The 27,920-nt window shown below is 39.1% G+C and overlaps 1 protein-coding gene and 2 long non-coding RNA genes across 3 annotated transcripts; 1 reads left to right on the top strand and 2 right to left on the bottom strand.

Moving 5' to 3' along the window:
• Window positions 1-1,056: 1,056 nt before the first annotated feature.
• On the bottom strand, window positions 1,057-17,605 carry LOC147580015 (uncharacterized). Its single transcript, XR_015252437.1, has 3 exons — window positions 14,075-17,605; window positions 12,008-12,087; window positions 1,057-1,400 (listed from the first exon to the last, which is right to left on the bottom strand). It is a non-coding gene; the product is annotated as an uncharacterized LOC147580015 (long non-coding RNA).
• Window positions 17,606-22,572: 4,967 nt separating this feature from the next.
• On the bottom strand, window positions 22,573-26,421 carry CFL2 (cofilin 2). The gene is made up of 4 exons (XM_086709940.1): window positions 26,319-26,421; window positions 24,937-25,244; window positions 24,746-24,822; window positions 22,573-24,663 (listed from the first exon to the last, which is right to left on the bottom strand). Exons 1-4 carry the CDS (start codon window positions 26,319-26,321, stop codon window positions 24,551-24,553), a joined length of 501 nt encoding a protein of 166 aa, XP_086566066.1. The 5' UTR covers window positions 26,322-26,421; the 3' UTR covers window positions 22,573-24,550.
• On the top strand, window positions 26,418-27,530 carry LOC147580014 (uncharacterized). The gene is made up of 2 exons (XR_015252438.1): window positions 26,418-26,742; window positions 27,038-27,530. It is a non-coding gene; the product is annotated as an uncharacterized LOC147580014 (long non-coding RNA).
• Window positions 27,531-27,920: the final 390 nt, after the last annotated feature.

Genomic DNA, 27,920 nt, shown 5'->3' with positions numbered 1-27,920 from the left:
TTACTGCCAGTAGCTATGTTCAGATATAGGCATGGCGCACTGGGTTCTCCGAGAGACTGGGTCTCCACCAGAGGTGGGAAGTAACACATTGCTCCTGCCAGTTGTCAAACTCTGTTCTAAGCTTTCACATACATCACCTCCCTTCCTCTGCTCAGCCTCCTGGGAGGTAGGAATGATCATTCCCAGCCACAAATGAGAAAACAAAGCTCATGAGTGACTAAGCTTTAGCCCCAAGTCATAAAACTGGGTTAAGTGTGGCAGCTGAGATTCAAAGCAGGTCTTTCCACATAGGAAACCTAAGAATTATTACAAAACTTGTTTCCCTGACTCCAAGCTGCCCTGACTGGAGCAGGATGCACAATCCTGGATAGTTTACATATCATCAACCTGGTTGTAGAGCCAAATTGTCATTTGCTACAGAGAAGCTGGAGGTTGTGTAATTCTGTACCCATTGAGTAGAGGGTTATCCAGCTTCCAGAGCTGGCCACGATGTTGTTGACACAAGTGAAGTCAAAGAGTTTGGCTAAATTCTTTCCGGCTTGAGAGCACAGTATTAACAGCTCTGAGGGGCTCGGCTGTAGCAGCCGCAGTTCAGTAGAGGAATCCATTCCAAGATTGCTGTCTCACCTCTCTTTAAGCTGGCAACATCAGGGTTTTTGGTTTTGCTTTTCAGAAAGTGACTCAGGAAATAATTTCCTGAATTTCAATGATCTTGCTTCCTACTGCTGTTCCTCCAGGTCCAACAGACTTTCACTTTTGCAATGTTCATTCCTTTCTTTTTAAAACTATTTGAAACTAGGGGCGCCTGGTTGGCTCAGTCGGTTAAGTGGCGGACTTCGGCTCAGGTCATGATCTCACCGTCCGTGAGTTCGTGAGTTCGAGCCCCGCATCGGGCTCTGTGCTGACAGCTCAGAGCCTGGAGCCTGTTTCAGATTCTGTGTCTCCCTCTCTCTGACCCTCCCCTGTTCATGCTCTGTCTCTCTCTGTCTCAAAAAGAAATAAACATTAAAAAAAAATTTTTTTTTTAACTATTTGAAACTAGATGTGGGTTTTGTTATCATTTTTTCTTTCCCAATGAAAGGTTTTATTTTTTTAAGTAACATTTTTATCAGATCAAAATTTATAACAAGAGCTGCTATTTATTGATATGGCAGAAATTGTACTAAGTGATTTACAAGTATTATACCATTTGCTTCCTGCAACAACCTCATGGGTAGGTATTCTTCTGAGGGGAAACGAAGGCCCCTCAGAGGGGAAACTTGCCCAGGCCTCTCAACTACTAGGTGGCAAAGGTGGGGCTGGGACTGGAATTCAGATCTAGCTAACAGCAGAGTCCATATTCTTCTTCTTCTTCTTCTTCTTCTTCTTCTTCTTCTTCTTCTTCTTCTTCTTCTTCTTCTCTTTTTTATGAGAGAGAGCACAAGCAGGGGAGAGGAGCAGAGGGGAGAGAGAAAGAAAGAGAGAAAGAGAGAGAGAGAGAGGGAGAGAAAGAGGGAGAGGGAGGGGATTGGAGGGAGAGAGGGAGATGGGGGGAGAGAGCGAGAGAGAGAGAGAGAGAGAGAGAGAGAGAGAGAGAGAGAGAGAATCTTAATCAGGCTCCACACTCAGTGCAGATCCCGACATGGGGCTTGATCCCATCACCCTGAGATCATGATCTGAGCTGAAATCAAGAGTTGGATGCTCAACCCACTGAGCCACCCAGGTGTCCCAGAGTCCATATTCCTAATTACAGCTGCCTCTAAACTATAAAAACATATGTGTTTATTGTAAAACTATTTGGATAATACAGAAAGTCTGAAGAAGAAATAAATTCCCTTGAGATCCCATCTACCGAAATAAATCACCAGTAACATTGTCTTCAACCTTTCTCTCTGCATATATATCTTTAGCATACACACAATGTATATATTTTCATACAATGCTAAATGGAAAGCAGGAAAAAAATGAAAAAAAACAAAAAACAAAAAACAAAGCAAAGTAGGAAGGGGCGCCTGGGTGGCTCAGTTGGTTCAGCATCTGACTCTTGATTTCAGCTCAAGTCATGATTTTGCAGTTTGTGGGTTCCAGCTCCTTATCAAGCTCTGTTCTGACAGCTCAGAGCCTGCTTGAGATACTCTCTCTCCCCCTCTGTCTGCACCCCTCCCCCCCGCTCACTCTCTCTATCAAAAAGAAATAAACAGTAAAAAAAAAAAAAAGCAGGAAACAAAACTATGCTGAATAATTCCTTCTAAAAAAAAATCAATATATAGGACTCTTACTCCACATTCATCATGTTTTTTAATCTAACATGATGTAATGAGTATTTTCTAATATCATTAAATATTACTCAGAAACAATTTTTAATGGTCATATTTCATTATGTAAATTTCCTATCATTTAGTCTTTATGTTGATACCTTTCCTTCTATCATAAATAAAAGTGTGGTGAACATCTACATATATTTTTGTTCTATTCTTTTCTTTATTCTTTTTTTATTTTTTTTAATGTTTATTTATTATTGAGAGAGAGAGAGTGCATGAGCATGGGAGGGAGAGACAGAGAGAGGAGGAGACACAGAATCCGAAGAAGGCTCCAATCTGAGGTGTCAGCACAGAGCCCGACACGGGGCTCAAAGTCACAAACCGCGAGATCATGACCTGATCCGAAGTCAGACGCTCAACCGACTGAGCCACCCAGGTACCCCACATTTTTGTTCTATTCTTATGAATGATCAAATATGTATTGAACTCCTAGTATGTGCTACCTACCATGCTAGGTATAAGAGAGACAATGGTGAGGAAAAGAGCCGTGATCTCGTCCTTCAGGGAGTTAGCAATCTAGTGAAAGAGTCTTATCCACATTAATCCACCGAACACACAAAAAATTATAAATACATACTGTGATAAAAAGGAAAGGCACATGTTGCTGAGAGAATGTACCAAAAGAGAGATCTGCCCTAGTCTAGGGGATTACAGAAAATCTGTCCAATGAAGTAATAATGGGCTTGAGATCTGAATGAAAAGTAGGAGTTAGCTGAGCAAGGATGCTGGACAATAGCATTCTAGGCCGTGGAACAGTAAATGCAAAGGTCCTGTAACAGGAAGCAGCACAGGGCACTTGAGGAACAGTCAGCATCGTTGGAGTAGATGTAGCCCGGAAAGCAAGAGGGTATAGGAGTTAGAGAGGTGGGGGAGATAGCAAAAGGGTGAGGGTTGGTCCCTGCAGGCCTCATTGAAGATCTTGAGCTTTATCGTAAAATGTGAAGAGAATGAAGGGTTGTCAACAGGATGAACTCTGAGTTGAGAAAGGTCCCTCTGCTTGCATGGAGGACATGCAGGAGATGGGGCAAGACCGTGAGGAATCTTAACTGTCATCTTGCTGAGAGATGATAGCAGCCTCGGCCAGGGACACAGGAAGAGGTAAACAAATCCTCCAGATCTTTTAGAAGATAAGATTTAGAGAACTGGTGATGGACTGGTTAAGGAAGTGTGAGGGAGAAGGAGGTGTAGGACTGCTCCCTGGTTTCTGACTTGCAGAACCAGAGGCACACTCCCTCAATCAGGAATACTGGCAAAAAAGCAAGTTTGTGGGAGGTCATACAATCATGAAGCTGGGTTAGGAAATCTTTTTCTTCTTTTGTAAAGAACCAGTTTTGGGGCGCCTGGGTGGCTCAGTCAGTTAAATGTCTGACCTCGGCTCAGGTCATGATCTTATAACTCATGAGTTCAAGTCCCACATCGGGCTCTGTGCTGGCAGCTCAGAGCCTGGAACCTGCTTCAGATTCTGTGTCTCCCTCCCTCTTTGCCTCTCCCCAGCTTATGCTCTGTCTCTCTGTATCTAAAATAAATAAACATTAAGAGAAATAATTTTTATAATCTTGGTTTAATGGAAAATTTTCAATTTAGGAGTTTAATTTCCATATATTTAGGCATTTCCTAAATTACTTGCCATTATTAATTTCTAATTTCACTCCATTGTGATCAGGGAACATATTTTGTTTCAACCCACTGATTCAAACCAGAAAGGCAAAGACAATTTTTATTTTGTTTACCCTTTAATCTTCCAGGACTCAGCATGTCACATGGTGGCAGTTAATAGAAGAACCAAAGTATCATCCTACAGATTAGTTTACTGGTCATAGGGGGAAACACAACTTTGTAAAGGATCAGACTGATCAATCATGGCTTCACTATCAGTGGGAAAACCAGATATTGTGTGCACCTGATGTGACACAGTATGAAGGACACAGAATCACCTAGGAAGTATCCTACCAAAAATGTTTAGTCTGAACCTAACCAAACTTTTGGTTCAAGTTTATTTATTTATTTTGAGAGAGAGAAAGAGAGAGAGAGAGACAGAACATTTGTACATGCACAATTGGGGGAGGTGCAGAGAGAGAGAGAATCTCAAGCAGACTCCATACTGTCAGTGCAGAGCCAGACATGGGGCTGGTACCCACAAACCATGAGATCATGACCTGAGCCAAAATTAAAAGTCAGATGCTTAACCACCTGAGCCACCCAGGTGTCCCCAACCAACCTTTTAGATCTGTCAGCTTACAGGAAATGCATGGAATAGAGGAACAAAGGAAATGACATTACAAGGAAACCATCAGACTAATCCAGAAGGTGGGACGTTCTACAGTACATACAGAATTTCATCAAGAAGTCAGTGGCATCTGGAAAACAGTGTGGAGGTTCTTCAAAAAATTAAAAATAGACCTACCCTATGACCCAGCAATAGCACTGCTAGGAATTTACCCAAGGGATACAGGAGTACTGATGCATAGGGGCACTTGTACCCCAATGTTTATAGCAGCACTCTCAACAATAGCCAAATTATGGAAAGAGCCTAAATGTCCATCAACTGATGAATGGATAAAGAAATTGTGGTTTATATACACAATGGAGTACTACATGGCAATGAGAAAGAACGAAATATGGCCCTTTGTAGCAACGTGGATGGAACTGGAGAGTGTGATGCTAAGTGAAATAAGCCATACAGAGAAAGACAGATACCATATGGTTTCACTCTTATGTGGATCCTGAGAAACTTAACAGAAACCCATGGGGGAGGGGAAGAAAAAAAAAAAAAAAGAGGTTAGAGTGGAAGAGAGCCAAAGCATAACAGACTCTTAAAAACTGAGAACAAACTGAGGGTTGATGGGGGGTGGGAGGGAGGGGTGGGTGGGTGATGGGTATTGAGGAGGGCACCTTTTGGGATGAGCACTGGGTGTTGTATGGAAACCAATTTGACAATAAACTTCATATATTGAAAAATAAATAAATAAATAAACTCTCTGACAAAGAAAAAAAAAAAGTCAGTGGCATTAAAAAAAAAAAAAAAAAAAAAAAAGGTTTCTTGGGGCGCCTGGGTGGCACAGTCGGTTAGGCGTCCGACTTCAGCCAGGTCACGATCTCGCGGTCCGTGAGTTCGAGCCCCGCGTCAGGCTCTGGGCTGATGGCTCAGAGCCTGGAGCCTGTTTCCGATTCTGTGTCTCCCTCTCTCTCTGCCCCTCCCCCGTTCATGCTCTGTCTCTCTCTGTCCCAAAAATAAATAAACGTTGAAAAAAAAAAATTAAAAAAAAAAAAAAAAAGGTTTCTTGGAGACTGTTCGCGATTATGAGAAGCTTAAGAAGAATAAAAGCCAAATGTAACATGGACTTTGTTGGATAGTGGTTCAAATACATAAGCTATAAAAAGACATTTTGGGGGCTCCTGGGTGGCTTAGTCAGTTAAGCACCCAACTATTTCAGCTCAAGTCATGATCCCATGGTTTGTGAGATCGAGCTCCATGTCAGCCTCTGTGATGAACTTGGAACCTGTTTGGGACTGTTTCTCTCTCTGCCCCTCCCCTGCTCATACTCTCTCTCTCACACACACAATAAATTTAAAAACTTAAAAAAAAAAAAAAGACATAAAAAAAAAAAAGACATTTTGGAGGGGCGCCTGGGTGGCTCAGTTGGTTAAGCAACTGACTTCAGCTCAGGTCATGATCTCATGGTTTGTGGGTTCAAGCCCCACGTCGGTCTCTGTGCTGACAGCTCAGAGCCTGGAGCCTGCTTTGGATTCTGTGTCTCCCTCTTTCTGCCCCTCCCCCACTTGCGCTCTGTCTTCTCTCTCAAAAATAAATAAAATGTAAAAGAAATAAAATAAAAAGACATTTTGGTGATAGTTGGGAAAATTCAACTATATATCAGGTATTAGATTATATTAAGAAACAATTAATTTTTTAGGTGTGATAATAGTCTTTTTTTTCATTTTTTAAAATGTTTATTTAAGAGAGAAAGAGAGAGAACATGAGCAGGGGAGGGGCAGAGAGAGAGGGAGACACAGAATCCGAAGCTCTGAGCTGTCAGGAAAGAGCCCGATGTGGGGTTCAAACCCATGAACTGCAAGATCATGACCTGAGACGAAGTCAGATGCTTAACTGACTGAGCCTCCCAGGTACCCCAATAATGGTCTCTTTTTGATACATAGTCAGGTCCAGGCCCAGTAGGACTCAAGAAGCAGACTTAGGTGCCTGCAAGACCAAGAGTAGTCATAATATCTCTGGATTTATCTCAGCAGTGAGGAGAAAACCTCTGCTCCAAGAATATAGCTGGATAAGAAGTGGCTGCTAAGGGTCTGATGTCTAAAAGTTATAAATGGCAGGCCTGGAATTCATAAAAATTCCAGTAAGCCCAATAGTTTCTTAGAAAGCTGGTGGATATCACTGGAGTGAGGATTGTTCTGGAACCCCCAAGGATCCAATGTTATGATTGATTCTTCTAAACAAATCAATAATAAGTAGGTCATGTGCTGCCCTACTTTTCACCTGTTCTATGTCAATGTCCAGGAAGAAACAGACCCTTTCTGTTAGCATTCTTGGTAAAACTTCAGCTTCAGTCAGCTTTCTTTCACAGCTCCTTCCTCATGTCCACACAGGAAATGTGGAGATATGAAAATTAATGTAACTATTTGTAGAATTATCTTGCTTTTTCTAATTATCATCCTAATAAAATCAACCAGAAATTGGACAGCTAGATCGCCACAGTTTGGGTGACTACCTACCTATTTCCACTGACCTTGGTCCAGGAATACTGTAGAAAGTAAGGTCCATGAGTCTTTTAGATCTCACTTCTCTCTCTTTTTTTGAAAGATTTATTATTTTTAGAGAACAAGAGAGCATGAGTGGGGGAGAAGGGCAGAGGGAGAGAGAGAAAATATCTTTTCTTTAAAAAAATTTTTTAATGTTTATTTTTGAGAGAGACAGACATAGAGACGGAGACAGAGCACAGTGGGGGAGGGTCAGAGAGAGAGGGAGACACAGAATCTAAAGCAGACTCCAGGCTCTGAGCTGTCAGCACAGAGCCCTATGCGGGGCTTGAACTCATGAGCTGTGAGATCATGACCTGAGCCGAAGTCCAAGGCTTAATTGACTGAGCCACCCAGGTGCCCCTAGATCTCACTTCTCTTATCTCAATGTAGAGCTTGCAGCCCAGATCCTACAAAACATTTCTAAGTATTGGGGAAAAGAGGAAAGGAGGGAATTTATATTTACTGAGTAGCTATTATTGGCCAGGCATTAAACTATTTCACCTATGTTCAATCATTTAATTGGGGATAATACAAAGTAGTAGTTAAGAGGTCTGGCTCTAAAAACTGAAATCAGAAAGAGAGAGAGAGAGAGAGAGAGGGAGGGAGAGAAAGAGAGAGAGAGATGTATGTGTGTGTGGGGGGGTAGGGGGGAAGCAGGGATATAAAACTGGCAAAATGTTAACAATTACAGAATCCAAATGGAGGGTATACATGTAGTCTGTATGAATATCAATTTTGTAATTTTTTTGCAATTAAAGAAAAATTCCTCAAATAGTTAATGTAGTTATCATATGACCTAGCATATAACTACTAGATATATAATCAAGAAAAAGTGAAAATTTACATCTGTACACAAGAAAACTTGTAGACAAATGTTCATAGCCCTATTCATTATTCATGATAGCCAAAAAGTGGAAACCCCAAAGCGCATCAACTGATGGAGAGATAAACAAAAGTCATCTATCCATACAATGTATTATTTTATTTGGCAGTAAAAAGGAATGGAGTTCTGATATATGCAATGACACAGATAAACTTTGAAAGAACCATGCTAAGTAAAAGAAACCAATCACAGAAAAAACACATATTTTATGATTCTATTTATATCAAATGTCAGAATAGGCAAATCAGTAGAAACAGAGAGTAGATTAGTGGCTGCCCAGGGCTGTGAATAGGAAGTTGAGGTGAAGTGATTATTAATGGGTATGGGGTTTCTTTGGTAGGGGCTGGGGGATAAGAATGTTCTAAAATTAGATTGTGGTGATAGTTACATAACTGTGAATATACTAAAAACCACTGACACCTGGGTGGCTCAGTCCATTAAGTGTCAGAATTCAGCTCAGGTCATGATCTCACGGTTTGTGAGTTCGAACCCTGCATCGGGCTCTGTGCTGACAGCTCAGAGCCTGGAGCCTGCTTCGTATTCTGTGTCCCCCTCTCTCTCTACCTCTCTCCCACTTGTACTCTATCTCTCGAAGATAAATAAACATTAAAAAAAAAATTTAAAAACCCACTGAACTGTACACTTTACTGTATGGCATATGGATTATATCTCAATTAAAGCTGTTTAAAAACAAGAATGACAAATCCAGACTACCTGGGTTTGGATCCTGTCTCTACCACTTTCTTTACCACCTTCTTTGTCATGTAAATTTGGGCAAGTTATTTAACCTCTAGGCTACCACTTCTTTTTTTTTTTTTTTTAATTTTTTTTTTAATGTTTATTTATTTTTGAGACAGAGACAGAGCATGAACAGGCGAAGGTCAGGGAGAGGGAGACACAGAATCTGAAGCAGGCTCCAGGTTCTGAGCTGTCAGCACAGAGCCTGACGTGGGGCTCGAACTCACGGACTGTGAGATCATGACCTGAGCCAAAGTCGGATGCTTAACCAACTGAGCCACCCAGGCGCCCCTAGGCTACCACTTTTAAGCTGCAAATAGAGGAGTAATAACACCACTACTAGCTTTGTTTGGAGGAATAATCTATGAGATAATCTATGTGAAGTGCCCCTAGTAAATTCTCAATAAATGTTAGCTATTATGATGATGATGGATTATCCAATAACTCTAGAGTTTGGTATTATTCCCATTTTTCAGATGAGGACTCTGAGGCCCATAAAAATTAATACTTTGCCCAAGGTCATGCACCTAACAGAAAATAGGAGAAGGCATTTTGATAATATATGACTGTAAAAGCCAGGCTCTTCCACCATGTCATTTTGCTTGCCAGAGTAGATGTATTTTTTGTGGTACAATATGCATTTATAGAAGGTGCTTTAAGAATTATGTAATTGCAGGGGTGCCTGGGTGGCTCAGTGGGCTATGCGTCTGACTCGATTTTGACTCAGGTTGATTTCACAGTCTTGAGATCAAACCTGCGTTGGGCTCTGAGCTGAGCATGGAGCCTGCTTGGGATTCTCTCTCTCCCTCTTTCTCTGCCCACACCCTGCTCACACTCTCTCTAAATCAATCAATCATGTAAAAAAAGAATTATGTATCTGCATGTGAGAAATTAATGTACTAAATAAAACCACATGTCTAATTTTGACACAGCTTTTTATGCCAAAATGATATTATTTATTTAATGTTCCCCAAACTGCCCTAGCTTAATCATCTGACATGAAGTGGATCAATAAGATGACAATTTGTCACTGTTAGCAAAACAAACTGACTTTCCATCTATTCATGTGGTATACCTGAATGGCCCTAGGCTATTTTCACAGCCAGGTTAATGGAATTAAGCATGTATTATCTAAGTCCAGCACTGAACACTTCCCACCTTGTGTTAGGGGTATTTTTCTTCTCTTGTCAGCCCAGCTCCTTTAGGGCATTTAAGGATGCTAAACATAGAATGGATTTGCTAAATTGTTTTTGAATGAGTGAGCAAATGAAGGGAAGGATGAACAAATACATGTAAGCCACACACTTCAACAGTCGCTGGCTCTAATACTGGCAATATATTATCTTATAGATTGTGTACTTCATGCTAAGGTCCAGATGGGGAGAATAAGATTTACAACTAAAGAGTTAAGGTACTCCTCATCCCGGAATTGGGCAAAAAGTCCTAATAACCCTTATTGATTAAGCTATAAATTCAGGTACCATGTATTTCCAAAAAGTACTGAAAGTTCCCATTTAATCACTTCCCTCTTTACCCCATTCTCCAAACCATACACATGTACCCAGCTGGGACTGTCCTGCTTCTTCCTTAAATTTGTAAAACAATGCCCGATGAAGGTTAACAATCTAGCGTAGAATGTACCAGAGCTGCATTTAAGTGGTACAATACAAGCGTGAAAAGCCTTCCAGCTACTGTAGGTAACCAGTCTGGCTGAATATTTAAAAGAAGTCAAAATAAATAAATAAATACCTAAATAAGTAAATAAATAAAAGAAGACTAGCCTGCTACACCTAACTGGACCTGAGTTTACACCTTCCTGGATGGCAATTTCATACCTGGCACTCAGTGCTGTGTTTAGCACATACTAAGCATTTAGTAAATGTCTGCTGCATGAGTGACTGAAATTGTCTGCTTTTCTTTGGCTCCCATTCATATTGCCCACGTTTTGTATTAGAGATCTCGTTTTTCCAGGCACAGATTTGAGTTCCACTGTGGGGACTAGAGGTGACACTTTAGATGAAAAAATAGGAGGAATATTTGAAAATCAGTCCAGTTACAGAAAGAGGAAAGTGAAGAGATTCATAAAAGATTACAGTTCTTTTACATAAAATATTATCTTAAGTTTTGACCTCTGTGCAGGTCAATTTAATTCTCTATTCTGTGGCCATGGTATGGTCCCAAACCTGTCATCTTCTATTAATGTATGCCCTTAAAGAGGGAAGGGAAGGCAAAGCAAAAAATCCAAAACCAATTTTGAAGGGGAAAAAAAATCTCTCAAAACATGGGTCCTACTAAGTAAACGTCAGTGATGTCATTTTTCATAACAAGGTAAGGCTTTAATGCAAAGACTGTGAAGATTCTGAGCCTCCCTGATAATTCCCTGACTACAGGCAAAATAAATATTCAGAGATTAAATGAGGCAGGATATACTACTATAAAATGTGGAAGCCTAGGACAGCTTAGATCCTCCAGTTCAAATGAAAGATCATTCATTTGTTCAACAACCTTTTATTAAAAAACTTTTCTTAAATGTTTATTTTTGAGAGATAAGAGAGACAGAGACAGAGAGACAGAGTGCAAGCAGGGGAGGGGCAGAGAGAGACACACACAGAATCCGAAGCAGGCTCCAGGCTCTGAGCTGTCAGCACAGAGCCCGACGCGGGGCTCAAACTCAAACTGTGAGATCATGACCTGAGCCGAAGTCAGATTCTTAACCTACTGAGCCACTGAGGTGCCCAACAACCCTTTAATTTAAATGCTTCTATATACCAGGAACTATTTTAGGTCCTGGAGATCCAAATTAGGGCTTGAAAAGAATGTGAAGCATGGAGAATATCAGGAAATATTCAGAGGAGAAAGTTGGAAGAAATAATATTGGCAGAAACCTTCTACCAACCCTGTAATGCCCCACAGAATACTAACTAGTCTCTCTCTTCCTTGACAGATAAGTTTCTTGAAAGAAAAATCTATTCCTCTGTTAATGTACAGAATTAAGAACAAACTTTTAGAACTTTTGTGGCAATTTGACATGGCCATGACATCCAAGCCTGTCATCAGTAAACTTGTCTTGTTGAAGAGTATAAATCAGTTTGTGTCATCCAACTCTCAGGGTACCTTGTACCTGGTGCAAGTGACATAGTCACACATAGCAAGACTGCAGTCCATACAGAGTGGAAATTACAGATACGTGCTTCACCAGAGACATTTGAAAAGCACTGGTCTATATCACACTGTTTCCACTTCATCACTTCATTCGGTCTTCAAGCCATTTCAAACTGCCATCAGCCCTCCCCATGCTGCTAAAAATGCCACAGGAAATGTCACTGACCTTATGGACAAGTGTGGTGGATTCTTTTTTGTCTTCATGATATGATAAATAACATCTCCAGCACTTTCCACCCTTTGCTTCTGTAACATTACAAAGTTGTGTTATCTCACCTCGCTGACAACACCTTCTGTCTTTCCAGGCTTCTCTTTTGCCTACTCCTTGGCCTATTTCTCTTCTCATGTTACATTCACACAGATTATTGCAGGACAATCTTACTGATGTTCCATGGTTTCGACTATATACTGTTGACTTCTAAATCTCTGTTTCCAGGGTTATAAACTTGATGGTACACTAATGTGCTTAGAAGACTTAGAAAAGCAATCAGTTTAAGTTTAAAAAGCAAGATAAACAGAGAACCAATTTTTCATTTATAATTTTTTTCAAAAATTAAATATTATTTACCCCCAGAAACCATTTTATTCCAAATAAAATCTTATATGAATTCTAATATATGAAACAAAATAAAAACAGTTTCTTCAATGGCTGTGAGCCCTATCCATTTAGTCTTTTACTTTCTGGGGCTCTCAGGTAATTGCTGAACCATGGGGTTTCTTTTCTTCTTCTTTTTTTTTTTTTTTTAAAGTAGATTTCATACCCAACATGGGACTTGAATTCACAACCCTGAGAACAAGAGGTACATGCTCTACCAACTGAGCCAGCCATGCCCTTATCATAAGGTGTCTTAACCTGGGGTCTTTGGATGCCCAAGAAATCCATGGAAAGAATTCAGGGCCCATGAAAAATTACATCTTTATTTTAACCAACCACTACTTGAAATCTATTATACCTCCTTAAATTATGAATTTAGACCAAAAAAATTATGAATATATACCATAAACCACTATACTATCAGTAGTACTTATGGGTTCATCACCAATAGAAATCACACATTCAAGTCATGTTATGTTATTACAGATCTCAAATAATCATTTACATTCATCACTACATATTATGGTAGTTATTATACTGCCACTAGACACTGTTACATAATGTGTTAATAAAGAAGCATATACATTAAGGTATCATTTTTGATTGATATATTTTATATATATTTTAAAAATACATATATATAAATTTTTTAACGTTTATTTTTGAGAGAGATACAGAGCACGAGCGGAGGAAGGGCAGAGAGAGAGGGAGACACAGAACCCAAAGTAGACTCCAGGCTCTGAGCTGTCAGCACAGAGCTTGATGCCGGGCTCAAACTTACGATCTTTGAGATCACGACCTGAGCCGAAGTCAGATGCGTAACCAACTGAGCCACCAGGCACCCCATATATATATATATATATTTTTTTTTAATTTATTTTTACACATTTATTCAGTGTTTTTTTTTAATATGAAATTTATTGTCAAATTGGTTTCCATACAATATAAATTTTAAAACATTATTCTACGAAGGGATTCATAGAAAGGGATCGATGGTACAAGAAGAGGTTAAGAACCCCTATAGAAACTTAAGGTTCCATGGCAATTACCCACATGGAACACAGAGCTCACAAGTCAAGTCTCTACTTTGGCCTTAGTCCTTCTTTAAAAGGATTTAATGGAAGTGGTGACAAACAGGCCCTTTTGTTCTTAATTTTAAAGAGATATTCAGTGAAGAAAGAGCCTGTTGGAACCTCATTTCAAATAACAATCCTGTATTTGAAAGGAAAATGGCTTTTTAAAAAACATTTTTCTCCAAATGCTATTTAACACTCACTTCTACAAAACCTTTTTTCTTTAGATTCTTTTTTCCTGCATTCCCTCGATGCTTATTCAATTGCTTATCACTGAATACTTACTAGTTCACAAGCCTATTTTGTCTTGCCAACTGGATTATAAAAGTGCCCTTGAGAAGTTTATTTCTCAGGATGGCCAGAATAGTGTTCTACAAATAGACACTCAATACATGTTTCCTGTAAGGCCTTTCACAAAAGTGAACTTATTTACCATAAAAGCAGTATTAAAAATCAATATGGTTAAATAATGTTTATTATAAGGTGCTAAAAAAGAGGAATCTTTGACTCTGGAAAGTATTTTGTGAAAGGAGTTAAGACATGTTTATAAATAGCTTTTACTTACAAGTAAGGATTAAAAATCTTCCTTAATGGAAAGTGATCTTGCAAATGATCTGAAAATTCCATTTTCTATCACCAGCAGAGTGGGACAGGCTTTCTCTAATGAGCAGATGATATGAATATTACTAAATTCTAAAATTTTTAACTCAGGAATTCAGCCATGGCTTATATGTGATCAAATAAGAGTTTTACAATGAAAGTTCAAGCATAGAATACAACCATGATTTCTAAAACTATAGGATATATTCCATTCCATAAAACCATGAAAATATAACCATGATTTCTAAAAACTGTAGGATATATTCCATTTCAAAGATGTTATAGTTATAGTAGTTTTAATTTTTTCTTATCTACTGAAACCATTGTTATATGAAAATTACTGCAAATCAGGCTTGTACATCTAAATTCAAGTAGCAGACCTATGACTTTTTAGCCAATGATTTATTTCAAAATGCTACTTTCATTAAAAAGGTGAATATTTTTTCTTTCCACATTTACAAATTTCCTATTAAGTCTCTTCTGAACCAATCTGATGTTTAAATGATTTGAAATGTCAACAATACTAAAAAATATAGCTAACATTTTCCAAATAATGGTTAATGCCTTGTACCCTTCCATTTAATTCTGAAATCAATCAAGTCCTGTTAATTTTCCCACATGCCTCTTAAATACACCCATCCCAAGTGCACTTGCCAATGCCTTAATTCAGCCCTCCTAGCTGCCTCCAATTTCCTCACCTTCCCATACATTCTCAGCATGTTCATAAAATGATCAGACTTGTGTTTCAGAAAGATCATGACACTCCTCTGCTTAAAACTCTGCACTGGCTCCTCATCAGGCACAGGTTTCATGTTCATTAGCACAGTATCCCATGACCCTCAATGATCTGGCTCATACTTCCCTGTCCTGCACTTCTCTCATCACAGTGCCTCACACTAATCGGCGGTAATGAACTATTTGCAGGGCCTTTGCACAGTTTTTCTTTCTCCAGGGCCATCCTCTCATAGAGTCCTGGTTAACTCTATCATCATTCACGACCCAGCTCAAACACTACTTCTTCTGTAAGGCCTTCTTGAAGCCCATCCAACTCCAAAGGTAATCATTCCCTCTTCAAATCTTCTATCACTGTACTTACCACATTGCATTGTAATTGTTTATATGCTTGTGTTCCCTGTATCACTGTAGACTTTTTGAGACATTAAAAGGTGCTTCATGTTTGTTGAACTGAACTAAATTTGATCTAATGATCTGAGTAATTGGGAAACAGAGATGGGATGTTTCCAGAATGATTCATAGTAACCAAGATGATCATGTTTCTCCACAGCAAACATAAATCTTATGTTTCTCTAATCACAGGGATTATCAGACCCTCTTGGAACAGCGCACAAAACACAAATCCTTAAATATAGATTGCTTCTGGCTTAGTGCAAAATATATACATTATGTTTTAATCTTAATTTTAGCAGAGTACAAAGTACCTTAAAGGATGGATTATTTATACTGTGCACTAGGAATTAGTACTTATTCAATTTGATCATATGCATACCAGGAGAAAAGTAGAGTCCTGATACATTGGAAACTATTTTGTAGAATAATTCCTTTGGGGAACACTAAAAGTTATGTAAGGGGTGCCTATTATGAAACCAAAGTAGGTGGCATAAGAGATACAGGGAAATTTTGTGGCTTCAAATATTTAGGTAGACAGAACCAAGCACAGCAAGCATATAGGTAGGTGCAACGCATAATTTTCAAGATCCAAATCTGCTCCTCTGTGACTACAGCCACAACAAAGTTCTTTTTCTGGGATAAAAAATACTAAGAAATTGCAGAAACAATAATTAAGGATAAAGTCTACCCTCTTACCAGCATGCACAAATGACTTAAAACTATTTTTTTAAGCCTATTTATTTTTGAGAGAGAGCAAGAGCACAGGTGGAGGAGGTGGGCACAGAGGAAGACACAGAATCTGAAGCAGGCTCTAGGCTCTGAGCTGTCACTACAGAGCACGACGAGGCTCAAACCCACAAACTGTGAGATCACAACCTGAGCCAAAGTCAGATGCTTAACCAACTGAGCCACCCAGGCGCCCTAACTTAAAAACTAGTTTTAACTACAGATATATCCATATTACTCATAAATTCAAATACACCAATAATTTTTAAAATCAGTTCATGATTTAACTTTATTTGCTCTTAACTGTATTTTGTAGACTCCATACTACACACATTATTTTTGAAATAAAAATATAATCATTTTAAAAAGTTAACTCAGAAAAATATCAATCATGTTAGACTACCCAGTTTTTAGGGTTTTCCTATGAGAATGTCATTAGTTTCTGTTTTACCTAAAGTTCATTTTTTAGAATTGTATTCATTTATTTTACATATTGCCAAGAGAAAATTTGAATGAAATAAAATATCCCAGCTCAGAGAAGAAAACTTTATTGTTGCAGTGGCAACGGCACTGTAATCCCAAAACTTTTTTCTATAGCTAAGACACAAGATGATCTAATTCAGTCAATGTTTCTTCAACATTGGTATTCAGGGATAACTATAAGGCACTTTTCTTTAGCCAGTAGATAAAAACAAAGCCAAAATAAGGAGAGAAGTACTGCTAAATCAACTTCATAACAAATTTAATTCTAATGCAGCAATTATTCAAAGTGTACACATTACTCAATACGCAACAGTAATACAAATTGTAAATCAGCAACTTTACTTTTAAAAATTAGTGCATGCCTGGCTGGCACAGTTGGTAGACCATGCAACTCTTCATCTTGGGGTTGACTTTGAGCCCCATGTTGGGGACAGATTACTTCAAAAATTTTTTAAATCTTGAAAAAAAATCAGTTAAGCCTAAAAAACCCAGATACATTCTAAAATGTAAATAGACTGCAAATTAGGAAAATGGTTATCACCAGTTTTGTTAGTGCTTCATCCTCTTCCCCCTCATGTAAGACTTTTGAAATGAAAACTATGTATCTATACAACTCTTCATAACACAATTATCAATAAGCAGTAATGAGTAAAAGGATTGCCACTCTTTCTCTCAATCTTTGATCCATAGCTTTTTTTTTTTTTTTTAAGATTTTATTTAGGGGCACCTGGGTGGCTGGCTCAGTTGGTTAAGCATCCAATTTCAGCTCGATCATGATCTTACAGTTCATGAGTTCAGACCCTGCGTCAGGCTCTGTGCTGATAGTTTGGAGCCTGGAGCCTGCTTCAGATTCTGTGTCACCTTCTCTCTCTGCTCCTCCCCTGCCTGAGCTCTGTCTGTCTCTCTCAAAAATAAACATTAAAAAAAATTTTTTTTTAAGAATTTTAAGTCATCTCTACACCCAACGTGGGGCTCGAACCCACAATCCCGAGATCAAGATTGCATACTCCACCAACTGAGCCAGGCAGGCATCCCTGATCCATAGCTATTTTATACACAAAAGGTTTACACATTAATCCTCACATAAAATTCTTTTACACTTATTTCATGAAGTCTACATCTCTTTCATTATCTTTTTTAAATTTTTTTAAATGTTTATTTATTTATTTATTTATTTTTTCAACGTTTATTTATTTTTGGGACAGAGAGAGACAGAGCATGAACGGGGGAGGGGCAGAGAGAGAGGGAGACACAGAATCCGAAGCAGGCTCCAGGCTCTGACCTGTCAGCACAGAGCCTGACGCGGGGCTTGAACCCACGGACCGTGAGATCATGACCTGAGCCAAAGTCGGATGCTTAACCGACTGAGCGGCGCCCCCATTATCTTTTTTTAAATGTTTATTTTTGGGGTGCCTGAGTGGCTCAGTTGGTTAAGTGTTTGACTTGGGCTCAGGTCATGATCTCGCAGTCTGGGTTTAAGCCCCATGTTGGGCTCTGTGCCGACAGCTTAGAGCCTGGAGCCTGCTTCAGATTCTGTCTTCCTCTTTCTGTCCCTCCCCCACTCATGCTCTGTCTCTCTCTCTCTCAAAAATGAACATTACAAAATTTTAAAAACAATGTTTATTTATTTTTGAGAGTTGGGGAGAGAGGCACAGGGAGACAGAGGATCCCAGCGGGCTCTGCACTAACAGCAGAGAGCCCCATGTGGGGCTCGATCCCACAAACTGTGAGATCATGACCTGAGCCGAAGTTGGACACTTAACCAACTGAGCCACCCAAACGCCCCTACATCTCTTTCCTGTATTATTCTTTGTATAGTATAGCAAAATTTTATGATTTCTAGAACAAAGTACTCTACTGCCATTTTTACCTTTGATAAAACTATGCCTTTTTGGGAACTTCCTTTTTATCTGGTGATTTAGTTTGTTACTAATAAAAGAAAAAAGGTCCTGAGAGCTCACAGGAACACATAGGAACTATGGGACAAATGCCCAGGAATTTTGTGATTCTCTCAGTAACTATCAACTTCCCAAAGGAAATATTTGAAATTCCACCGTTAAGAATATATGAGGAAAAAAGTGCTGCAAGAAGACAGTATACCATTAACTTAAGTCCTTTTTCGTTGCTGTGAGAAAATTATACGTTTGAACAAAAATCTGCTGTGAATTTTCAGGTTATGTCTAAACTTTCATGTTATGCCAAATAAACTACTAAAACATTGTATATGCATAATTAATTAGCTGTCAGAGGTCAAGAGTAAATGAAAGCATATTATCTATGAAGTGCAAAGGTACTTCCAAGTGAACACATCTAGGGTACATTTAAGAAAAATCTAATAAGCTAAAAAAAAAATCAACTGGCATTTTACATTTTTTAAAGATTATTTTGCTTCATCAAATGCATGTTTTCATATTCCATTGCTTCAATAATCTAAAAAAAATTGGGTCAAGATAAGCCTTTCCTTGGCTCCAGGCTCTGAGCTGGCAGCACAGAACCCAATGCGGGGTTTCAAACCCACGAACTGTGAGATCATGACCTGAGCTGAAGTCGGATGTTCAACCGACTGAGCCACCTAGGCGCCTCTAGAATAACCCTTTTCTCTGAATGGGAACAAATTTATTTGTGTGCCTTTAATGATACAAGTATTTTCAAAGAGAAATATGACTTAAAAATATGACATTTAAAATGAATGAATGAATGAATGACATTTTAGACACCTTACTGGGATACAGTGATGCCTCTTTTATCTACAGCTCAGCTATCTTATCTTACACACTTCACTCATTAAAACAAAAAAACAAAAAACAAAAACCCGGAAACTACATCAAAGCTCTTTAAATAGCCAGAAGGAATGTTAGAAGGTTCATGTGCTCAGGACTTTTGCTCTCAAGCCCACAATGAGTCTATTCACTTTCTTATACACAATTCTAAACACACTGGCTTTCCAAATCTACATGAGATGGAAACCAACACTATAAGTAAAGCAAACTGTTAATACCAAAATGCAGTATCTGAGAGTTTACAAGTATGACGGTCAAAAGGAAAGCTAAAAAAAAAAAAAAAAAAAAAGGCAGCATAAAAAAAATCCAAAGTTGACCTTTCTGGGGTTAATTATTTAAGAGTAATCCTATACTGGAGCACCTGGTTGGCTCAGTCAGTTGAGTGTCTGACTTCAGCTCAGGTCATGATCTCACAGCTCTGTGAGTTCGAGCCCCTCATCGGGCTGTGTTGACAGCTTGGAGCCTGGAGCCTGCTTCGGATTCTGTGTCTCCCTCTCTCTCTGCTCCTAACCCACTCACATTCTGTCTCTGTCTCTCTCAAAAATAAATAAACATTCAAAAAAAAAAAAAAAGTAATTATATACTTCAAAAGAAACTTAGCATACTAGTACCTCATAAAATTCAAATTAACCACCTCATCTTTAATAGTTTCTTCTACTTAAGTATTAACATTTTGACATCAGCCTATTTCTTGACAGTGTGACTACATCTGGTTTGCTAGGGACTGTCCCAACTTAAGCCTGTTGTCCTGGCATAATTATTAATAGCTCTCACTTTTACTCTCAAAAAATTGTCCTGGTTGGGCTACGAATTTTAAGATCATCCTATCGAATGCTTTCTATGTGCTAGTAACTACTCAGGGTGCTTTCATTTATCATCAAATCCTATGACAGGGTACAATTATTACCTCCTCTTATACATGAACTAAGGCTCTGAGAGGTTGATTTTCCTAAGGTCACTCAATTAGTAAGTGTTAAAGGCCTATATGTGAATGACCCAGGCAGTCTGATACCAAAGTTCTAGTACTGAACCACTCTAATACATAGTACTAGCTCTCCTTAGAAAGATGGGTTGAGGAACAAAGGGAGGGAGATATCCAAGTTTTTGGAACAAGATTAGAGGTATGAACTTTCTGGAAAATGTGTCCATACAGTCCTTATGGTTTCCACAATCCCATACATTTACAATACTGAAACATCTAAGAAAATCTTTGAAGTGTGAAATTATTTATTTTATGAACATAGGTTTCCTTAGGAAACAAAAATTCCAAGACTTATTTTTCAAATATTGAGACGTTACTTTGAAAACATACTGAATAATTATGTCCTGCTCAAAAGAATCAGATAATCTTTTTTCCCTGAAAATTTGTGGAGTGCCTGGTTGGCTCAGTTAGTAGACCATGCGACTCTTGATCTCCGGGTTAGAGGTTCAAGCCCCATGTTGGGATTGAAGCCTATGGGTTCAAGCTCCAGGTAGAAATTACTTAAAAAAATAAAATCTTAAAAAAAATAGAAAGAAAATTAGTCACTCACTATATGTTACATAAATGCAGACTGAAAAGTATACTGGACTGGAATCAGATTTGCTGTCCCTTAACCTCTCCAGACTTCAGTTTCTTCATGTGTAGCAGGGAACTATGGTTAGCTGGTTAAGAGGACCTAAGGTGATTAGATAAATTTCAAGTGCTGTGGGAAATACAAAGGACTACATAAATTTACGATAATAATAAACAGTCACAGGTTTTCAACAACATGGCTTACGAATTTATGACAAGTATTCCAAACCAGTATTTCTAACTTTACTTCCTCTCTTATTTTCTACTTCACAATTATTTGGGGGAAAAAATTAGTAACTGATTGGTTACATGTGAAAAAGAAAACTACACTAAAAAGATTAATAGCAGTCAACAAACATCAATTCAGAGGCTACACTTTACCACTGAAAAACAGATGCTACGTATCAGCTAATTAATCCTTAAACTATGAGATTAAGTGGAATAGTTACAAAATGAAGAGGTTCAAAGACTTACAATAAATCTTATTTTTAACATGGTTATCTACTTAACCAAATTACTATGTTTAAATAGCATTTTCCAAAAACATTTCCATATTTGATCCTCTACAATGAGGTATGATAGATTATCGTCATTCTCATGTTATGATTAAGAAACTGAGGCTCAGAAAGATTAATTTGCCCAACTGCATTATGATAGGAAATTGAAGTAGAGGGATGACTCCCCAACTGTAAAAGGAAAAAAGCAATTTGGATATTCTAGAGCAAAAGAAAAGCCTCAGATCTCTTTATTGCCTGAGATGAGACAGAGCATTTACAAATTCAAACTGTCTGAAAAGCAATATTCGTTGGAGCTTGCTTCCACATCTCTGATTGTTTTAATATTCACCAAAAAATGAATATTCATGTTTGTTTGATCTCAAACTATTATTAAATTTGCAAGCAAAAATAGGACCTATGAAGAGCAGAACCAGATTATTTTCTCAGAGTGGAAAACCTAACGAAGGGTGTTCTCAACCCTTCTATGATTGACCATTGCTGAGATTATTCCTTAATAAGGAAGCACTTAATTTTCTCCCAAAACTCACTTGCTAGATTCCATAAATTAGCTGCTATAAAGGATCTATATCAAAAAAACTCAAACATAGTAAGAGGCTTTTCCTTCAATCTACTAAAAGCCACATTTTAGATAATGATTGAAAACAACAGCTGATGACAGCCAGTTTGGGACAAATGCCAACTGTTCCCATTTGTCCGAAAATGTTAAAATTGCTGTAACACTAAGTTTTCAAAGAATACTGGTATCTGTAAATGAGAAAGTATATCAACTAAAACCCTAAAAAAAGACAAAAGATAAAGGTGCCTCTTTGATCTGCAACATCAGTTTTTAAAATTTTAGTGTTCTGAAGTATAAGTAAACACATCTCAACAGCTTTATATATTTTCATACATTTTATTTTTTTAAACACTTATAATTTTGCAAGCTAGCAGTAAAATATTGCCCTCAATATTTTACTAATTAGCACCGTATACCTTTTAAAGCTAACTGGAACATTGTTTCATTGTAAATGATTGTAAAATAAAATCATTTCAAATGCCAAATTAGTCTCAAGTAACATGTGAACCATTAATTTTATCATTATTTTTGGCTCTATGCACAAAGATGTATTTCAAAGATGAACTCAGTTCTGTCAGTCTAACAAATCAAAGTACCACAGTTTAAAGCAATAATCTCTGAAATTATTACTATATGAGGCATATAAGAAAGTTGGTAAGTCAGCTATAAAAACAAACAGTACTACGTAACTTATTTAAAGTCCCTTATTTTTCTAGAAGAATGAGGAAAATAATGAAAATTCTAAGAATCAGTTACACATACGGGTCAGTATATGTCAGTATTCTCATACTTTCCTTATGAGTTCAGCCTTACCAAAAAACCATCAAAATGTCCAGGATAACTCAAAGGGACAGCTGGAAGCCTGAAATAAGATAGCTCAGTGCAAAAGATCCCAAGCCATTCATATAATTTTAAATGGAAGCCTAAACATTTAAGTCCTACTTTTGTTTTCACCTTTAAAAATCTTCTGGTAATATGGAAAAATACCTAATTGTACTCGAGTTACTAACACATGTTAAAAAAAAAAGGAAGAATTTTTGTTTCCTGTTTTCTGATAAGAGCATTCTTCAGAGCTATGGGGTTAAGTTCTAAGCCACGATTGACTGCTTACTAGCATGCCTGTTTTGCATACCAGTAGAATCAAGTCCAGTTTTGCCATTTGTGGATAACTATGACAAGATACAAAAGCATGTGTTTGCCATAAATAGCTCTGGCTAACAGCAAACTGCTCACACTGAGCAGATCAAATTCTCTATAAGGAGAGCAGTCTGGACCACAGCCAAATCTCACTACTAATACTTAAGATTGCTACATCATTTTTTTCCCCCAATTTGCAAGATGTATTAAGAAATAATAGCTGAAATGAAAGGTCCTAAACACAAGAAGTATTATTAACTTTTGAAGGACATTTTATAAATTACTTTCATCATGACCAAATATGCAGTTAAGAGCTTCCTGCTTCTACTACTCAGTTACTTAGAAACGTAAACGTGAATTAAAAAATAACTACCCTAATTTATCCAGAAAACAAATCTGGTATTGAAGAATATTTATGTCAAAGTGCAAAAAATAACTTCTGATCTTCATATTAACATATAAGGAAATAAATAAACTAATGTTTATAAAAGTATCCCTCTGTAACAATATTTTCTATTTGTTGGCTTTAGGATAGAATATTTTTTAAACTCAACAAACTGGAAAATATCATGCATGAATGTTGTACAAAAAAATTCTTAAATGACCAGTGCAAAGATTAGTAATAGCTGTTTACTCTAAAAGTTGCTTCACATAACATTTTGCAAAATGTCCAAGGAAAACAAGGCAACGTTCTGTAATATGCCACAATTTTTATTGCGACGTGGCCATTTTTGTGAGGGTAGGGAGTTTGATCTCAAAAACAATGTTCCATTTAAGGCTCTTTTATACAGAAATTGCCATCATGACTGATATTCAAAATATTTTTAGTGTTGCAAAACTTACATGGTAAACATAAACTCCTACACTTATTCAGTAGTGTACACTCAATGGAAAACAAAGAGGCATTAACAGCTGTTTCTTTTAAGATATGCAGGTAACAGGAATGAATACTGAGGTACTAGGATAAGTTGATGACACCGTTAACAAAACCTATTGGCATTCCTTTTAGGGGAGGGAGGGTGAGTTAAACTCATTACAAAAAAAGTGCTTTCAATGCATAGTGTTATATCTGTGCTGCCATGTCACAAAAATAGGCTTGCCAAGGCAGGTGAGGTGTATGAATGCTCGAGCCTCACAAAACTGCAATCAAGTGCAACTATAAATAATACTGAATAAAGTTTACCATCTGACCAGTGGATAATACTTTCAAGGCATTCAATCAGCTTACCCTTTGCAGTATTCTAAGCTATTCACATTGACAATCACTTTCATTGTAGTGCTTGCTGCAAGGGAGGCATATAACCAGTTGTTTTGGCTAAAATATGACGGGAAGGCATTCCTTGGGTTCTACATAAAAGTAACAGTATTAAACAGTCTAATGGCAATCACTGATAGGCTGCTTACATGAATGGTATTTCCTTCATTCACTGTATTGGAAGGACCCAGTGGGAAGAGAAAAAAAACAAAAACAAAAACAAAAAACACCTAATACTATTTCAATTGATTGAGCTGGAGAAATGGAAGCTCCTTAAGATCCAGATGGCACTTGACTGGCATTTTATAAGGGTTTTCCTTCAAGTGAAACTACTACGTTGCCTCCCAATTTCTCTCCAAGTGTTGAACGGTCCTTTATATCATCCAAGCCATTTACTTGCCATTCATGTTTAATACCTAAAAAGGAAAAACATGATAGCATTAAATCTTATAATTAAGAAAGAGTAATTCCTTTGTACAAAATTTTTAACGTTTGTACCTGTAAATTTCTTTTTAATGGCATCTTTAGAGCTAGCATAAATCATCTTGCTTTTTAAAGGTGCACTCTCAGGAGCCCTACAGAAAAAAAAAATCGTTGAATCCCACTTAAAAGAATAACAAAGGCAAAACTGACTATGTTAATAACAATCCTTGCATTTTAAAAGTACTTTTTCTTTTGTTTTTACACACCAGAATATAAATACTAGGTCTTCTTTCTTAGACTCTTTTGTTTCGTATGTGGCATCGTACAAAGCATATCGGCAATCATTCAGAGGTAGCAACTTCACAAAAGATGTGTAGGGGTCCTCTACAGTATCACCAATGTCACCCACCAAGATCTGCTTTGCTTCCTCTACAATTATTTGTCTTTTGTCATCGCTTAAACAGAAGAGAACGGCTTTCTTTCTTTTTTTGATCTCCTCTTGTGTAGAAGATTTTCTTACTTTCATATCATTAAAAACTTTGATGACTTCATCATTCACTGTAACTCCAGAAGCCTGAAATAAAAAAAGAACAGTAATTCAGAACAAGTATTCTGGTTTTAACCAAAATTACTGTTTGCCTAGAGAGGATTCACTTTAATCTGGACACCAAAAATTGCATCCTACAGTACAAGCAGTCCAGTCAGATCTGCCACATTGTAAGTAGCAGTGTATGAGATACACCCAAAGGATTCTAACTCATCCTGTCCCATTCATCCTTTTTAAAGGGGTTTGGAGGTTGAAGTAAATGGAAGGTAGAGGGAAAGGGACAAATACAAGCTGTTCCATCCCTGAAATGTTTCCTATTTCATTGGGTGATGTCAGAGCTTCAGGAGCAGCAGCAAAAATACCTTCTGTATTGTGTCAACTCTGCAGGCCTTAAAAAAACACTTTTGGATTTCAGTTAAAGCTTCTACTATTTTTTTTTTTCTTTAAAGTCATCCTAGCCAGTGCCGTTTCCTCATAAGGAAAGGGAATCAAGTGTGAACTCCAATCCGCCCACGGCTACAACATAATTGCCTCACAGCTCAAACGCCGACACTTAAAAACTAACGGAGCTAGTGTAAAAGCTTTTTACGGCGAGAAAGCATTTTTAAAAGCGTTTTCTCACCTCCTGAACTCCTCTTAGGGGTTTTATTACAGGGCACCGAGACCCTTAACCGAAAGTCTTCAGCAAGGACTTTGAGGCACGTACCAATTTTAGAGACGAGCGCTGAGTAAAATAAGGAAGCCCCGCGCAAACACGGCGTGCGCGGGATGAGCCCCGCGCCGCCGGCCGCCGCTCCCAGTATCCCGACCTCTCCAGAGGCGCCTGTCCGACTTAGGCCCCGACCCCCCGACCCAAGCGCGCGCCCACCTCGCCCTCAGGAATCCGAAAAGCGGCAGGGCCTGGCCTGACGACGGGCGGGTAGGCCGGCCGGCTGGCTGGAGAGAAAGCAGCGGGGCCGGACGCAGCGCAGGAGCCCCCACCTTTAAGGCCTAAAGCAGGTTAAAATGGCGGCCTCACTCCCAGGGTCCTGCAAGGCCGTGCGAGGGTTTTTGCTCGACGCGTCCCCGCTCCCAGCCCCCGGGCCGGCGCGCCCACCTTACCATAGTGTCCGCGGCTGTGGCTGCGGCGGCGGCTCCGGCTCCGGCTCTGTGGCACTGGTAGGAGGAGAGGGAGGGGCGGGCGGGCAGCGGCGAGTGCGGGGCACGCCGGGAGCTGCAGCCCGAGAGGCGGAGGCGGCGGCGGTGGCTGGGGGGCTGCAGGCGGCGGGCGGCGGGCGGGGCAGTCACGTGGACACGCCCCGGGCCGGCCCTTCCGCCTCCCGGCCCCGCCCGCGTCCTCGACCTGACCCCGGCGCGCGCGCCTTGCGGGCCTGGCCGGCTGCGCGGCTGTGGCTAGGGCCCGGGGGCCTGGCAGAGCCGCCTCCGGCCCGGGCCGCCACCCGTCAGCCGGCCCGGGAAGGCGCTCGGCTCCCCGAGGGGCGCTGCTCTCGGGATTGCGCGCTGGCGAGGGGAACGGTGCTCCAAGGTGTCTTTCTTTTATTCACCTGTGGTTTCCACCGAAGGGGTTAGAGTCCAGTGTTTTGAGGCATTTTGGAAAACCCACTTGAGATGCTGTGAATTGTTTCGATTTTCTTCCTCCAGTTAAATGAGAATAAACACTAGGGGGGCGGGAGGGTTACCCCAGTTGACTTAATTACTCAGCAAAAACAAAATGATAAACAGAAGTGGAAAATCACTTTCCCCAAGTCTGTGGTTGACATAATAACAACGGGGAGAAATCGGGTAGTGACATCCCTTGGTAATATCGTTTTGTATGTTAGACTCATAGGATATGGATGTATTCTCTGCTGGTAGTCTTTTCTTCATGAAGCCCCGGCTGTGACAGCTGACATCAAATAAATGGACCCAAGAGTAGAGATTCCTCCTCCTTGGCAATCACAACCTCTTCTAGCAATGCCATGTAACTGAGCCAAGACTCTTCTCTAAACCTTTTTCTTACTTACACATGCGTCCCATTTATCAAAGAAAAAATTGTCACTTTATACTTGAGGAAAATTTTCATAAAAATTTAATGTTTCATGAGTTTATATGAAAATACTGTATTATCAGTGAAACACTTTATGTGCTTATCTGTAATGAATGTTTAATAAAGTGTTAAACTATTTGGGGTTGATTTTGTATGCTGCCTTTTCTCCTAAAGTTTGACGATTTCTTCCTAACTCCCTTCATTTGTAAAATTGGTAAACAAAATTTAAAGCTCTGATCAATAGTTAAACTTACTTTGTGAAAAAGACTTGCACTAAAAAAAGCACATTTATTTTTGCCTAAAACTGTTGGGAAGAAAATCGTAAGTCCAGATACACCTTGATACAGACTAAGCCAGAAGTGCAGTGCACAGGCAAGAACTTTGGGCTGGGAGTTGGGAGACTTGGGGATTAATCTTGGCACTGCCCCTATCTTTGTAACCTTGAAGGGCTTTCTACCCAGAAGACCTCACATACTTCATCTGTAAAACAAACTCTCATTGGGGTGCCTGGGTGGCTCCGTCAGTTAAGTGGCCGACTTCAGGTCAGGTCATGATCTCACGGTCCGTGAGTTCAAGCCCCACATCGGGCTCTGTGCTGATAGCTCAGAGCCTGGATCCTGCTTTGGATTCTGTGTCTACCTCTCTCTCTGCCCCTCCCTGCTCGTGCTCAGTCTCAT

This window comes from Puma concolor, chromosome B3 (assembly GCF_028749965.1).
Source record: "Puma concolor isolate L17-30 chromosome B3, mPumCon1.1.hap2, whole genome shotgun sequence".
Taxonomy (NCBI): Eukaryota; Metazoa; Chordata; class Mammalia; order Carnivora; family Felidae; genus Puma; species Puma concolor.
Note: the sequence above shows the minus strand (reverse complement) of the source record. Positions and strands in the feature narration are given on the sequence as shown.

Bases quoted from the DNA above. Each gene is read 5' to 3' on its own strand.
- CFL2 (XM_086709940.1), bottom strand. The intron at 24,823-24,936 runs GTGTGTAAAAAC...TTTTTTCTGTAG, and splicing joins GACCTAGTATTTATATTCTG to GGCTCCTGAGAGTGCACCTT. The intron at 24,664-24,745 runs GTACAAACGTTA...TTTCCTTTTTAG, and splicing joins CATTAAAAAGAAATTTACAG to GTATTAAACATGAATGGCAA.